The 14,909-nt window shown below is 38.8% G+C and overlaps 1 protein-coding gene across 2 annotated transcripts in view; it reads left to right on the plus strand.

The window, feature by feature from the left end:
- Positions 1 to 14,692, plus strand: part of TMEM106B (transmembrane protein 106B) — a 35,281-nt gene extending 20,589 nt beyond the window's left edge. For both annotated transcript variants that reach the window (XM_019508493.1, XM_019508492.1), the window contains exons 4-8: positions 1,657 to 1,816; positions 5,545 to 5,685; positions 5,777 to 5,826; positions 7,868 to 7,921; positions 8,918 to 14,692. In XM_019508493.1, the coding sequence (XP_019364038.1) occupies positions 1,657 to 1,816; positions 5,545 to 5,685; positions 5,777 to 5,826; positions 7,868 to 7,921; positions 8,918 to 9,056 (544 nt within the window). In that variant the 3' untranslated portion in view covers positions 9,057 to 14,692. The remainder of the gene's footprint in view (positions 1 to 1,656; positions 1,817 to 5,544; positions 5,686 to 5,776; positions 5,827 to 7,867; positions 7,922 to 8,917) is intronic.
- Positions 14,693 to 14,909: the final 217 nt, after the last annotated feature.

Here is a 14,909-nt window from a genome sequence, read left to right on the forward strand (position 1 = left end):
TAATTTCCCCCCCCCCCCCCCCAACTCCTTCCACCTTCCTACTTGCTACTGCTCTTCTTGCTGCAGCAGCGAGGGTCATAGTTAAGATAACACTAGTTTTTCACGTATAAAATCTAATTGTAACACTTCATAAATTTTCCACATGTAAAATCTAATTATTGGGGTGTTTAAATAGGGAGCCAGTTTGAATTCAGATAGATGTAGTTGTCATCAAACTACTATTACTTTGTACTCAAACATTGATAGGTACTATGTGCCTTTATATATACATAGACAGATATTTCCTCATCTTTAAGAATCTCCTTTCTAAAGTGCCCGTCCACTTTGACTTTTGTACACCTAATTTGTTTTACTAATGCTATGTTTGACTATTTGTCTGCAGTAGATTAATAGAACTAAATTATTGTTATGTGGGTGGGGTGACTTCCCCCCCCCCCCCCTTTTGGTAGGATTTTGAAAATTCTTTCATATTATAGAGAGAAATTGTGAGGACTTTAAATCCTAATCTAAATTGAGTAAATATCTCAGTACAGGCAGTCCTCGACTTACAATGTTTCACACTTCCAACATTTATAAATTGACACCCTGTTTCAACTTCATGGCATCAGTTTCAACTTTACAACACTTGCTCTGATGCGATGCCCTGCCAGCGAACAAGTTCTCTGCATTGCTCATCTCCCTGGAGAACATCTGTCCAAACTTCCTTGGACACTTTCTTTAAGAAAGCAGACAAGACTCTAGAAAAACCTGCAGCCAAGACTCCTGAGAAGACTCCAGCCAAGAGCCTTTCAAAAAGTCCTGCAAAGTCACTTCAAAGAAGTCCTTCTAAATCAATATGATTGCTGTTTACAATATAAATACATTTAATGCAGCTATATTACTCATCTATAATTGACCGAGTACAAAATTCTGGGGTATTTTTAGTGAAAATAGAGTATCAGGCCTTGGTTCAGGAACCAATCCCCCATTTATAACGTTGTTGCAACTTGGAACCAATTTTCTCATAAGAAACGTTTTGACTTAAGACATGGTTTTCAGGAACCAATTGTGTCTTAAGTTCGAGGACTGCCCGTATAACTGGGTAGGCTGGCTTTCAAGATTTTGGTTTTGTACCTAGATCACTTTAAAAAAATCCAAGTGTATCCCCTTAGGATTTATTGTGAGAATTCTTTCCATTTTTTTTTCTTTTTCAGGAAACCAGCTGAGAGAACATTGCTCTCAAACAGGCATATAAGCTAGTTAAGCACTTCCATTTAGTTCCAGCATTTTGTTTCCTAGAAGAGGTGTTATACCAGGTCCATAGGAGTCGTCCTTCTATGCATTGACATGCTTTAATATTTTATTAGTGTAGTTATCTCTGATAGACTTATGAGAAGTTTTACTTAGCCTCCCACTTCCACAATACTTAGTTACGTTGTTCTTAAATATGTTTTACTTCACATTAGACTTAAGATGATGAAGAACAAGACATCCATCTGTTTTGAGGCTTGATACTTGTATAACCTGGGAAAGAGTTTGTGCACAACTAAAGGAGTTAGTGAAAGGTTGAAATGGAAAAATCACTTTGATTCTTAGTGCTCTTATCATCAAGAAAAAGGAGTAATTTTCATTGCTTTAATAATGGTATTCTAATAAACTTAACATTTTGTTTCTCAGAAAACTTTACGTGACGGCTTCTGTAATTGTATGCTTACTCCTGTCTGGACTGGCTGTGTTCTTTTTATTCCCTCGGTCCATTGATGTGGAATATGTTGGTGTAAAGTCAGTATACGTCACTTATGAGCCAAGTAGACGTATTATATATCTAAATATTACGGTAAGATCATCTGTTAACAAGCTTTATTGTTGAAATATGTGTTGTAAACAATTTTCCTCTAATACATTTTTACTGCTTAAACTTGTGTGTGTTATAACACTTATGTAAATGTTATTTTAACAGTAAGCATATGTTGTAGTAGCAGCTTCACATGAAGTATAAAGATGGTGGTTGGGTTCTCTTTCTGGTTCATGTAATCGATCTCCTATGCCCATGTTTATCAGATTTTCTTCAGGTCTGGATATTTGGCAGACAATACCTGTTTTTGCACCCTAACCTAATTGTAAAATCTGTAAGATTCTTTCTCCTCCCCTTCAGGAGGATGTGCCTAAGATCTGGACAATGATGAAAAAGATTTTTAGTTTTCTAGAGTTGTCAGGGCTGTAAATAAATAATCCGTTTGTTCTGGGGGAAAAGCCTTTTTGTTCTGGGACCCTACAGATATACAAGTATTTTGTTCTGCTTCAAGTCTTTCTTGAAGTCTGCAGGATAAAATGTGGTAATGCTTTTTCCTGGTACATCATGTGCAGTGGTAAAACTACTGTGGGCCCCTTACACATGTTATAGGTGTTACACAGTTAGCTGGTTAATTGTGCAACTAAGTGAAACCAGCTACATATACAAAGTACTTGTGCCATAAAAAATCCAAGTTAGGCCTCAACTGTGTACTAACTTTATAGCTTTACAGCTTTAATTTTGCAGAGGAGAGTCTGCTACACATCAGGTTGGAGCCCCGTATTCATAGCTGGGAGCCCACTTGGCTCAGGGGATCCAAGCTGCGGGAGATCCCCCACTCACTCCTGTGGCTGGCAGATGAGGCAGTCCCCTAGCTCTGGAAGTGCACTGGCAATAAGGCACAATAGGATCTAATGCGCAGTCACTTTCTGCCATGCACGTGGCATGGCAGGTAGCACAGTTGTGTGGCTCATGCATTGGATCCTGTTGCCTTTTAACTGCATTGTATGGGTCCTGTTGCCTTTAACTGGATTGTATGGATACTGTGAAGTTCACCTGACTACGTTGTGTGTTCCTGTTGGCTACCTACTGGCAAAGGCTCAGCAATGCAGCTTGGAAGCATGATGTGTGTAAAGGATTATGCAGTGCCTGTTTTGGTCAGGGTCAAACCCTGGGAAAATCAGAGCTGCATCAAATGAGGCTTCTATTGACAGCCTGAATTATTGCAGTTGTCAAAGTGGCTTTGGGGAAAAATGATCCATTCCACTGTCTTTGTTCAATATTAGAATGGTCGGTGCCATTTTTCTTCAACATGTGATTTCAGTCAGCAATCTGGAGAGACTCTTGTGAGGGGGCTAAAACTGGCTCTGTTACGTTGATGAATTTGCCCAGAGTGTTCTACATGCAGTATATGTGATACAGATCCATGGCTTCCTGTTATTTGGGAAGTTGATTCTATTTTCCTGTTTTTTTTCTTAATGCCTTTATTGAATTCCTTGCTGAAAACCTAGTGAATTCACTTCTGTTCCACATAAGATGAGTTTCTTTTAACTCTCCATGTAAATAAAAAGAGCTGAACAATCCAGAAGTATGCTAGTCCCTATCCCTGCTAACACCCTCATCTTACTGTCTAAGGCAGGGGGAGAGGAAGGGGACAATGTTAAGTGGCCCTCCAGCCAAAATAAAAAGTTTTGGTGAGGTATCAAGGGCTGCAAGGGTAGCCCCACCCCTTGACAGGTGCCCTCCCCCTGGTTGTTATCTTGGGACCAGAAGTCCCACCCGGTGACCTTTGGCACCAGAAGTCCCTCCCCGTGCTCCAGAAGTACTCTTTTTCAGGAGTGGGTGAGGTTGCCACCTTGAAACTGGAAAAAAAAAAAAAATTGTATACAAAAAAAAAAAATTAAACATCTACTATAACATATTTTAATTTTATTTAAAAACCATTTTTGTCCTGATGCGTATGTTTGTAGTGTATCTAGAACTGATTGCATAATAACTCAAAATAGTCTTACCCACTTCCACGCAACAGACAAGAGTAAGGGGGTGTATGTGGGGAGGGTGTGATTGCAGAGCATGTGAGGTGGGATATGGTATGGGGGGTGGAGTGTATGTGGGTGGGGCAGGAAGGTGTGGGTATAGGGGGAGGTGGGACTTCGGGGTTATGGTGGGAGGATGTAGGTATGTTTAGTGGTATGGTGTGGTATGTGGGAGGATGTATATATGGTGGGGGGTGGGTCCTCTGGGTCCCTGGAGCTGCATGTGGTGGCAGCAAACAGGGCCAGGCCCACTCCCCCCAGCCCCAAAGCGCACAGCTCCCTGTGCTCCCTCCCCAGCACCAGTATGCAGCGCCAGCCCCACTCAGCCCCATAATACAGCTTCCACTTAAGTCCCTGGTTGCACATGGTGACAGCATGCAGGGCTAGCCCCACTGAGCCCAGTAATACTCATGTCCGAGTCCCCAGCTGCACTTGATGACAGCATGCAGGGCCAGTCCCATCTACCTCCATAGTGTGCAGCTCCTGCAGCATGCCAGGCCAGTCTGTCCCGGCCCTGTAGCGCACAGCTCCCTGCACTCAGTCCCCTTTTCCCCCAGTGGCTCTTCCTGGCCCAGTAGAGCCCTTACCTAAATTTCCATTCCCATAGAGAGAGAAGGCTGGGAAACAGCCACAGGGTGGCCAGGCAAAAGCCTCTGCCAAGCAGAGGCTTCTTGTCTCTAGTACCCCCTACCTTGGGACTGGGGGTGGGTCAAGCCAGGCTTTATTGCGGGTTGGTTGCTTAGCAGCTGGGGCCGCACTTTCTGCATGGAGGCAGCAGCTTTCAGAGGAGCAGCAGGGGCCAGGGCTTATGGAGGGACTCCACGGGCTGGATGGGATTGCCTGGCAGACTGGATATGGTCTGAAGGCCATATTTTGCCTTGTCCCTTGTCTAAGGCTCTGTCTAGACTACAAAAATGAGGTGCAACTAATAAAAATGTTTTGAACTATCATTGTCTTTGCTTGCCTCAGGTATTTGAAAGTATGTTAGCCAATATGTTTAGAAAAATGTATGGTGAGCTGGATGGATAAAGCAGGTCAGCTTAAGAAGCTTCTCAGTTGTGATGCAAGGTAACCATTAGAACAGGGGTGGGCAAAATGGCTGATCTGGCCAGCATCTGGACTCCATTTGCCAGCTGCCCCTACCTGCATGGCTTGTGTCGGTCTCCATGGAGACCCCAGCTGCACCTGCTTGGGAAAGCTCAGGCTGAGGTTGCCATGGAGACTAGCCCCAGCCACACTGGCAAGGTGTGTGAAAGAGCAGGACAAGGGACTGCTCCAGAGCCACTGGGAATTAGGGGTGGGAGCAGCTTGCTGCGGAGCCTGGGAAGAATCACGATCTGTAGCCTGCATGCTCTGGACGGGTACGCAAGTAGGTTTCCTTCATGAAAACCATCACAAGCCATGTGAGGGGGGGCAGCTGAGACAGAGTCCACGGTTGACTGGATCTGGCCCGTAGGCTGGACTTTGTCCATCCCTGCTTTAGAAACAAGGTTGTTAATTTACTTTGGGCGAGTCCCACTGCCAAGAATGGGGGGATTCATGCTTCTTTTTAATGGCTCTTTTCAAAAGCATAAAAGGATGTTTTTCCCCCAGACAGTTATGAATACTTTGATTTTAGTAGGCAGGAAAATGCCTGAAATCAAGAAAAACTTATGTATCAGTTTAATGTTTTGTAACTAAGTACTTAAATTTGCTTAAGAAATCTGTGATAATTTTTAAATTGTTGTCTTTTTGCAGAATGCACTAAACATAACAAACAACAATTATTATTCTGTTGAAGTGGCAAATATTACAGCCCAAGTTCAGTTCTCAAAAACAGTTATTGGGAAGGCACGGCTAAACAACATCACCAACATTGGTCCACTGGATATGAAACAGGTGAACGTGGATATGTTTTTGAGAGAGGATGTGTTTGGTCTTGAGTTTTCTAATAATCCAGTATAATGTTTTTTTTGGTTTTGTTTTCCAGATTGATTATATGGTGCCCACAGTCATACAAGATGAAATGAGCTACATGTAGTAAGTGTTTGGCTTCTAAAATAAAACCTTTTTTGTACAACTTCGTACTAAACAAGCTAGGTAGCGTGATAACTAAAAATGGCCTTACTGCACTGCTATATTTTGAGTGGCATTTCCTATACCTGTTTTTAAAAGTACTGAAAATACTTGAGTAAAGCCATTTCCTGAATTATGTAATAAATTAGGAACTGCTGTACTAGAACAAGCAAGTGATTTGATCCCATTCCATTTCGGGGCTTTGGTATCCAATATCAGTTGTTTTAATGTACTGCTTTTTAGTAACTTTCTTATTAAAACACTTCATGAGTAGCTTTTTGACTTTTGTTTGGACAGTAGATATACTGTGGGATTACAGTTGAACCATAGTTTGAGTATCTGTTCATTGTAACTTCTGAGCGAACTTATTTGGTCTCTCTTTCGAATTAGAACTGCTCTGTAGGATCATCAGTAGCAGAAGAATGTATTGACATCTACGTGTGCATTAATGACAGTGGTTATAGGTTTAGTACCTGTAATAACGGGTATTAACTAAATGCGCAGTAGCGCTGGTGCGCACATATTAAGTGACACAAATGTGTAGTAGACCAGTTCTGTTGTGCATTAATGCATTAGCACGGTTTTTTGCCTACTGTGCTAATGGGCAGCAGGCAATTGACCTCACACTTGGCATGAGTATTATGCAACTATATTTTTAATCCAACATCATTTGGAAATATTAAAATTTTAAATAGTATTAAACCCTGTAAACAAGGTGACTCCTAAGAGAATGAACTCAAGACCATCTCTTGCTTCAGTGGTGTCATTGTGTTGACCAAGTTCTTTGTTATAACAAATTTGGATTTGGAGACATTCCAACTCCTTTTACATTTTGAAGTACTGAAAATGCCAAACCTAAAAGTATTTGAATAGGAGCTGCCTTTACTACCTGCTCTCTTCCTTTTTTGTGAAGAGGAAACACCTGATAAATATTAATTTTTATATCCTTTTTCTGTGATTTTTTTTTTTTCCGCCCCCCCCCCTCCATCTTTGAGTTGAGAAATATATAACTAGACCGAGTCAGAAGAGAGAACTTCTAAAGGGAGCGGGGAATGTCTGCTTAGTAAACAGTTTTATTGGGTTTTGTTTGTTTTTTCTCTCTAACTTTTTTATTTTTAAAATGCTGGGTTCTAGTAAGCAGTGTCTGAAAGAAGCATGCTGTGAAACAACTGCCTATTTAAAGGACAGAAGGAGAAAGATAAATGCCTTTTATAGATTCATAGGGTTGGTAGGAATCTCCAACATTCATTTTGGTGGTTGGCAACTGTTCTTAGGTTGCTGGCTGAAGTAACCCAGTTGGGGGCAGAGACATGCAGTTGCTAGATCACAGAAGTTGCTGTCTCTGCTTTCCCCCTGTGGCAGCAAGGGACAAATGCCCAGTGCCTTTTGAAACTTCACCTTTGGGCTGAATCAAATGACTGCAAATCTTAGGTTGCCAACCCCTTGTTCATCTAATTTAGGGGTTTTCAGCCCTTTTGGTGCAGTGTACCCCTGGCAGCTGGATGCGGAGCACTGTACACCTGGTGGCCAGGTGCTGGGGGCAGCCACCACATGCAAGCTTCCCCCATGTCAAGCTGGGCCGGTAGCGCCTGCGCGGCAGCGCAAGATGGTTCATAGCAGCACTCCATCCCCACCCACCCATGTGTACTCCCAGGGGTATGCGTACCCCCTGTTGAAAACCCCTGATCTAATTTAACTTCTTGTATCAATGCTGGTGTTGCTGTTTCTAAAACTTTTGAGCTAGACTTTTAGCTAGACTGAAAATATATGCCCCTTTCTAGTGTGATATATGTAAAGAAGATGACTATGTACTTTGGTCTATTTGCGGTAGTTGTTTAAACAAGAACACTTAATATTTCTTATGGACTACTTTTAAATATAATGATAAAGACCAAGAATGGTGTAAATAACTTTTGATTGATGAAGATGGTTTTTATTTCTGTTTTTCACTTGTTAATCTTGCTTCATTTGAAGTCTAATGAGTTTTGTTTTTCTTTTGTTTTAGTGATTTCTGTACCTTAATATCTATTAAAGTTCATAACATAGTAGTCATGATGCAGTAAGTATGAATATTTTTTCATGTAAGCAAAAAAGTTGCTCGCAATGCCATTTATTTACTCTTTGTTAAAGTAGAAGATTTAAGACTAAATATATAACTTTCAAATGCATGGTTATGTAAACTATTAATAATTGCTTTATTAGCTTTTAAATTCAATCATTTTTAAAGACAACTATACAAAATTTTTTTTATTGAAATCTGTACCTCCTTTTATCAGCAGGGAACCTGGTAGTGTAGGGAAATTTTTGAATGATGGTCCTAGAAATAAAAAGTTTCCAACCACAGTGCTATTAATCCTTTCTCTTTTCTCTTTCTTTTTCAGTGAGATTTTGTTGAGTTATGGCCAGATTTCACCCCCCCAAAAAAACAAAACAAAACAAAACAAAAAAGCTTCTCTTATGGCAGTGGTTCACAACCTTTTTCCTGTGGGCCAGCACGGGAGCAAGATGGGATGCACAGAGCCATCTGCCTCCCTCCCAGGGCTGCCCTCTCCCCCAGCTTTAACCCAGCATGCCCCAGAAGCTGCTTGCCTGGGGGGGCTCATGCCATGACCTGGCAGCCAACCCTTCATGGCCTGGTGGTTGGGAACCTCTGTTTTATGAGAAGCCTGAAGCTGTTCCTTTTTCTTCTCTTTGTTTATGCATAGTGAATGCCAGTTGCTTGTTTCAGTTGACAGCAGAGGGCGGTGGGCAGTACTGAGGATGGGTGTGACTTTCATGTAAAGATGTACATATTATGTGCAAAGGAGTGATTAATAATAGAGGCTGGGATTATAAACTTCTATAACTGCCTTGAACATATCCTCAGTGCTGCTCCTTGGGTTGAGTACTTCCTAAGCTTTGGTTTTTTCTTTGTTTTTTTTCTAATGTTAAATGCAAAACAAATCTTACATTTTAGTTTTGAAGAATAACCTGTATTTTGGTTTTATGGACTCTGGAAAATACATTTGTGAGAGCGCCAAATAATATACTGCTTTTTTTTCCTTTCTATTCTAAGAGTGACTGTGACAACGTCTTACTTTGGCCATTCTGAGCAAATATCCCAGGAGAGGTACCAGTATGTAGACTGTGGAGGAAACACAACTTACCAGCTGGGCCAGTCAGAATATCTAAACGTACTTCAACCTCCACAATAGAAGTGGCAGTGTGGATAATGTGGAAAGGAGATGGCTGTTCATCCTGCCAGAGTTCATCTAAGTAGAACTGATCAGATTTGTTACTTGAAGGGGCGGGAGACTGTGGATGGGAAGTTGATTAGCAATCCTAAATGCTTATTCAGTTATGAGAGGAGGCTGGGATAAGATGTAAAATGTATATAGCCACAATTAATGAACATTGCGTATCCCCTTATGTTTACTTTTATAACATACTGGCATTTCTATCAAATTGTTTTGCTAGAAAAAAATGTATGAAATTTAAGTACAGCAGTTGTCATCTTATAGCACAATCAATGTTCATTATCGACACTTTCATCTATCCAGCTAGACATATGCATATTTGAGAAAAAGGACATCTACAAGTTAAATTATACTCCAGTTCTTACACTTTTAGTTCTCTTTTTCTTTTTTTTAACTACCTTAACAATATCACGGGTCAGATTTTTCTAGTTAAATAGTGAGTTTCCTTCTCAGTGTCTGTATGCAGTACTTCATAGATTTGGAGGCTGGAAAGTTGTATTATCTTTTTGTTTGTTTTTGGTGGGCTTTGTTTTAGTTGTTTTGGTTTTGGAATTCCATTTATTTAGCTGTATTTCCGTTAGCTTGCTGCAGTACTTATGCGCACACAGATCTCTTGGATGGGATAAAAGTTTTACTTGAATGTGGACTATATTATAAAGCGTATAGTTACTGCTTGTTCTACCAGGGTTTTGTTTGTTTGGTTATTTTTGTTTTGTTTTTTTAAAGTAAAAATCTATGTTGTATGTTGGACAAAATTAAACTGCAGGCACACAAGTTTAATGAGTTTAAATATATTGGGCATGTCTTGAAGTGTAGTTCAGCTGGCAGTATTTACCGGAATCTCCCTTGAGCTCTTTCACTTCATGTCAGATTTAAAGTAATTCTCTGAGAACAAAGTAATGTATCCTTCCTTGCCCTCCCTGGCCCCTTTAAAGTATAGGTGATTTACGTAAACAGGAACCACACTGGAATTCTTGTAACCTTTCTCATGACAAAATGCTGTCTTCTCGCTGAGTAAATGGCTTCTGTAAATCCCTGAATGTCAGGTTCAAAACGTCACATTGTGACAAGCATAATATAATTTCAGATCTTTAATGCCTTTTGATTGGGGGAGGAGGGCAGATTATCTTTTGATCTCAAGTACCAGAACCTTTTTCTTTATTTCTTTTTTTTTTAGTTAGAAATGATGACTTCTAAATTTGGCTAATTAGTAACGGATCATGTTTCTTTTGAGGTCAGTATTTTGTAATGAACAGGTGTGAAGGTTTTTATGTCGCCTTCTCTTCCAGTGTAGTTTCTTAAAAAATAAGGACAGTCTAGTTAATTGGCAATGAAGTATTAAATATCTTAAAGAAGGCAATTTAAGTAACCTGTTTCTGGTAGTGTCTGAAGTTTGAAAATATTGTATCTTTTTTACAAACCTTTTGTCATACATGGAGCTAAATGTGACACGTGTGTTTAATTTAAAACATGTTCTTAAACATTTTTATACATCAGTATTGATGCCCCTTGATCCTGCTAGGGGTTGTGAGAGACTTCAGTTGTACCTGTGTAGGTCCCTTTTTCAATTTTGGAGCCAAAATAATCAGTTCTGTAAATAGTGCTGGTTAGTTCTCATTGATAGAATCAGTGTGTTAAGGTGTACTTTTTTTTTTTTTTTTTAAGTGTCTTTTGGTTCTGGAGTGGTCAAGAAGAAAGAGTGAATCTTTACAATCATAAATAAAAAGCTTCTATTGCAGCCTAATGCAGCCAGATGTAATTTAAATGCCTTGATTGTGGCCATCAGTAAAGTAAAATCTGGTGCAGGGATGGTCCAGCATTGGCCTTTTGTTTCCTCTGATCCAGGCTAGCTGTGTTTTGAGTCTGAGGACAGATGTATAGAAAGTCTGGCCAAGCTTATATTGCCAGCAATAGGGAATATTGTGAAATTAGATGCTGTGCCACATCAGTGTCATCAGAGGAGGTCCCTATCTGGAGTAGGAAAGAGAAGCCTTCAAGATCTGGTTATGATAGATGTAGTGCTAAAATGCTCCCTGCATGTGGTCCCACGTTTTTCCCTGAATTTTTGAAGTAGGGAGAAAATGCCCTTTAAAATTAGGTGGGTTTAGGATTAATATAAATCGCACCCTAAAATGGGTGAAAAACTGGGATAAAGTGTACAGAAAACTGATTTATTCATATGGGAACAGTATTGAAAACTGACTAAATAGAGGGCTTTTATACTACTACATACATACACACTTTGTCGCTGCACTAGCAATTCAAGAGTACAGAAAGAGGGCAATGAAGCCTGTCCCACAACAATTTGGTAAACATTTGAATTAACTGAGTAAGATTCAGGTTTAATGAGATGCCCAGACTTTTTAAGTTTTTTATCTTTTTATGAATTGCTTGGTATTAGCTACTTTGGATATGTTGACTTATGGAAAATGCTGCTATACTAATATGTATAACTTACTGAATTCATTTGTAACATCTCTGCATTCAGTAGAATAATCCAGTTAGGAATCTGTTGGTTTAAGTGGCCAAGAACTGTTCTTCAGTTGCCTAAGGACTTGATCCTACACCTTGATAACTGAAAAGCCCTGCAAAATCAGAGGCTTGAAATAGTGCAAGAAATTAAGACTGCAAAGCTTTATATCTTAATTTTTTTTTTAACTGTACTATAAGCTGTTTGTCTCATGTAGTCTATCTTTGCAAAAATGCTGGTAATACAGTAATGTTCAATGAAAGACTAAAGAGGGTTAAAAGCAAAACTTGGCTTCAGTTTTATCTGAAAAAAGGATATAGAACAAATGGGACATTTCTTTGTCTCCATTGAAATGTATTTCATTTGGAATATATGGATTAATTATCAACCTTGGACATATCGTATAAGAAAAAAGGCTAATATGTAAACTATAAACTACAGGGTATAAGAATTGGTACTGGAATTCTTTAAGTAAATGTGACTTGTGCACATACAACATCTATCCTAACTGGATTGACTTTTTTTTAACCTATAATATTCAATTATGTTAACAAGTGCAAGGCTTTCTCAAGCAGAGCTCATTAGATTGAAGAACCACTGTTTAAATTTATCCTTAGGCTGTGCACCCTTTTGGTTTTGTTTTTAATATTTCAAGAATAAATCTGAGAAGGTAGATAGTAACTGCAGTTTCCCACTCATCCTAAATATTCACAACACTAAATGTTTTTGTATTTTGTCTTAAATATATATTTATAATTTGGTATGTATTACTTCAGTGTTGCACTGTTATATAAGAAATCTGTTCCTGGTGTAGCTTGTCACTTGAATTTTCATAATTGCTCTGTAGCAGAACTGTTGCACTTTAAAACTGGAAAGTTCTCTTTGTTTTAAAGTATGACTGTCCAGGTGAGGTACTGTAGTGACTTGAAAGAAAAATGTGTAATGTCTCGCTTCTTAATACTTTCAAATATGCATATTGTAGAGACAGCTAATTTTAAGGCCGTAGTAAGCTATGTATGGTACATTAAAAAGTAAATAAAGTATTGGGCACTTTGATCCATGTTCCTCAGAATTGCAGCAGCCTGCCTTGCCCTGCTTTCCTCTGGGCTGACCCAAAGCAGTGTGGGGTGAGGCAGGGGCATTTTGCCACAGCAGCGGTGTTCCCAAGCCTTCCCCTGTGATGCAGCCTGCCTTGCCCAGCACTGCTCTGGGTCAGCTGGACAGTAGAGGGAGGGGGGAATCAGGAGTTTGGCTCAGGAAAGCTGCTCCATGCCTGGATCCCAACTGTATGGCTTCCCCTTGCCCATTGTTCAATCTTCTAAGAGAAACTCTTCCAGGGGCAGTTTTAACCCTTGTTGTTCCATGGTTTTTGTCTTGTTTTTTTTCCTGGAACAGCCATTTTTGCTGTGTGAGAAACAGCCTGAATACATTCTTGGTTTCTATTGGTATTTCTATTGGTAGAACAGTGATTTCTCCTGGTTAGAAACTGAACATCTGTACCTAGCCTAAAAGATTATACATAATCCTTACTCCTCAATTTCAAAACTACAGGGGAGGAAAGAACCTTCCTTCCTTTCCCTGCTTCTCCTTACCCTGCCCCATCTTTGTTTTTCCATCTTAAAACTGTAACAGGTCTCATAATTACTTTTCAAAATTATGGTGTGGAGATTAGTATTTTTATAGTAACTATTTGGTATAAAGTATAATGTCAATTTTTTAATGCACTTCTGAAGTGTGCATGACCTTAATATTAACATGACTGTACTACATTTGTAACTTCTGTTTTAGCAACTTTTTAAACTGTGCATTAGGTGACTTTGATACAAATTGTCTTAGGGATGTATTCACTTCAGAATTCCAAAGTTGTGGTATGCTTAAGTATATATGACTTTTTTTGGTGTTTAAAAATGGTGTGCACAGTTAGCAATTTAAGCAATTAAGTTATACATTTTACACACGTTTTGATTGTTTAAAGTTGGATGAAAACAACTGAAGCTTATTTGGAGTGTTATCATAACTACAGAAGAGGCAAGATTTCAGTTGTTAAAAGCTGAAAAATAATTTGCTACTCTTATTTACAGTGTGTGTGTAACATCTAAAAATGTATATTAATTTTGTGATAAGATCTTGTTTAAAATTAACTACTTGCAATCCCTTTTTGTTGTATAAAAATTGCTGTTAACTTCAGTACAGCAAGGTCACATTTTCCAGTTCATCATGTACATTATAGTTGCAGGATCAGGTCCTGGATTGGAACTCAGATTATTTTTGTTTAACACTTTGACAGATACCACAAGTTTGGCAATGTTATTAGGTTTACCTTTTACCTTTTTTTAGAGTAACTATTAATTCAGTTCAATTTACCGGAAGTAATTTGAAATGTACAAGACTTAACAAAAAACTGGAGGTTGGGGTTTTGGTTTTTTTGTTTGTTTTCTGTTTGGTTGTGGCTTTTTTTAAAGCACATAGGTTTAATGTGAGCAAATGTAAGATTAATCATCCAGGTTTCTTTTCTCTTCTTTGTTAAAGCTGATCTTGAACTTTTTTATTCTCCTCTAATCGAAAGGTAACCTATTTGCTGTGTTGTTTCCTACTTGCCTGGTCCTGCTTTGGCACATGGATGTTCCTACCAGTTGACTCTTGATGGGCCTTTCAGGCAAGAGCAGTTTCTAGCTAGTAAGTGAAAAGTGCAGGATAGAAATCAAATATAATGGAGCTGTCAAAAACAAATGTATTTTGTACAATGTGCTAAAATGCAATCTGTTTTCCATGGTAGTAGCACCATAGTATAAGCATACTGCCATTCTTATTGTTAGTGATGGGGAACAGGCCTTAAAATTTTAGAGATGGATGTCTATTGGCACTAAGACTTTTACAGTTAAATACTAATTTAGGTAATTAATGACATTGTCTTTCCTTTTGGTTTAGGGAGACATTTTTTCCACAAATTTAACCACTGTTGTTCATTGTAGAGAGAAAATATATAATTGCTTAAGATATAGAGATGCTAATGGGTGATAACTATTTTTGTAACTTAAGAATTGTAATTGCTGTGGTAACTGTGTAGCAAATCTGTATCAGTTTAATACGCATGATAAATAAAATTTCCATATACCAAAATGTATCCTGATTATGCTTTTAATATCCAGTGTGCGTCTTAAATGTTTGCATTCCATTTGGGTAACAAACATAATCACCGAAAATCTAAAATGACTTTGTAAAGGTAGTTCTGTACAATTTTTTTAAAGGAATTGTTGGTGCAAGAAGACATTATTAAAAGGTGGTTGTTTTTTTAATGAGCTTGGAATTTGTACCATTTCTAATAACTGACTTTGAATTTA

This window comes from Gavialis gangeticus, unplaced genomic scaffold (assembly GCF_001723915.1).
Source record: "Gavialis gangeticus isolate Ggan-Ray unplaced genomic scaffold, GavGan_comp1, whole genome shotgun sequence".
Taxonomy (NCBI): Eukaryota; Metazoa; Chordata; order Crocodylia; family Gavialidae; genus Gavialis; species Gavialis gangeticus.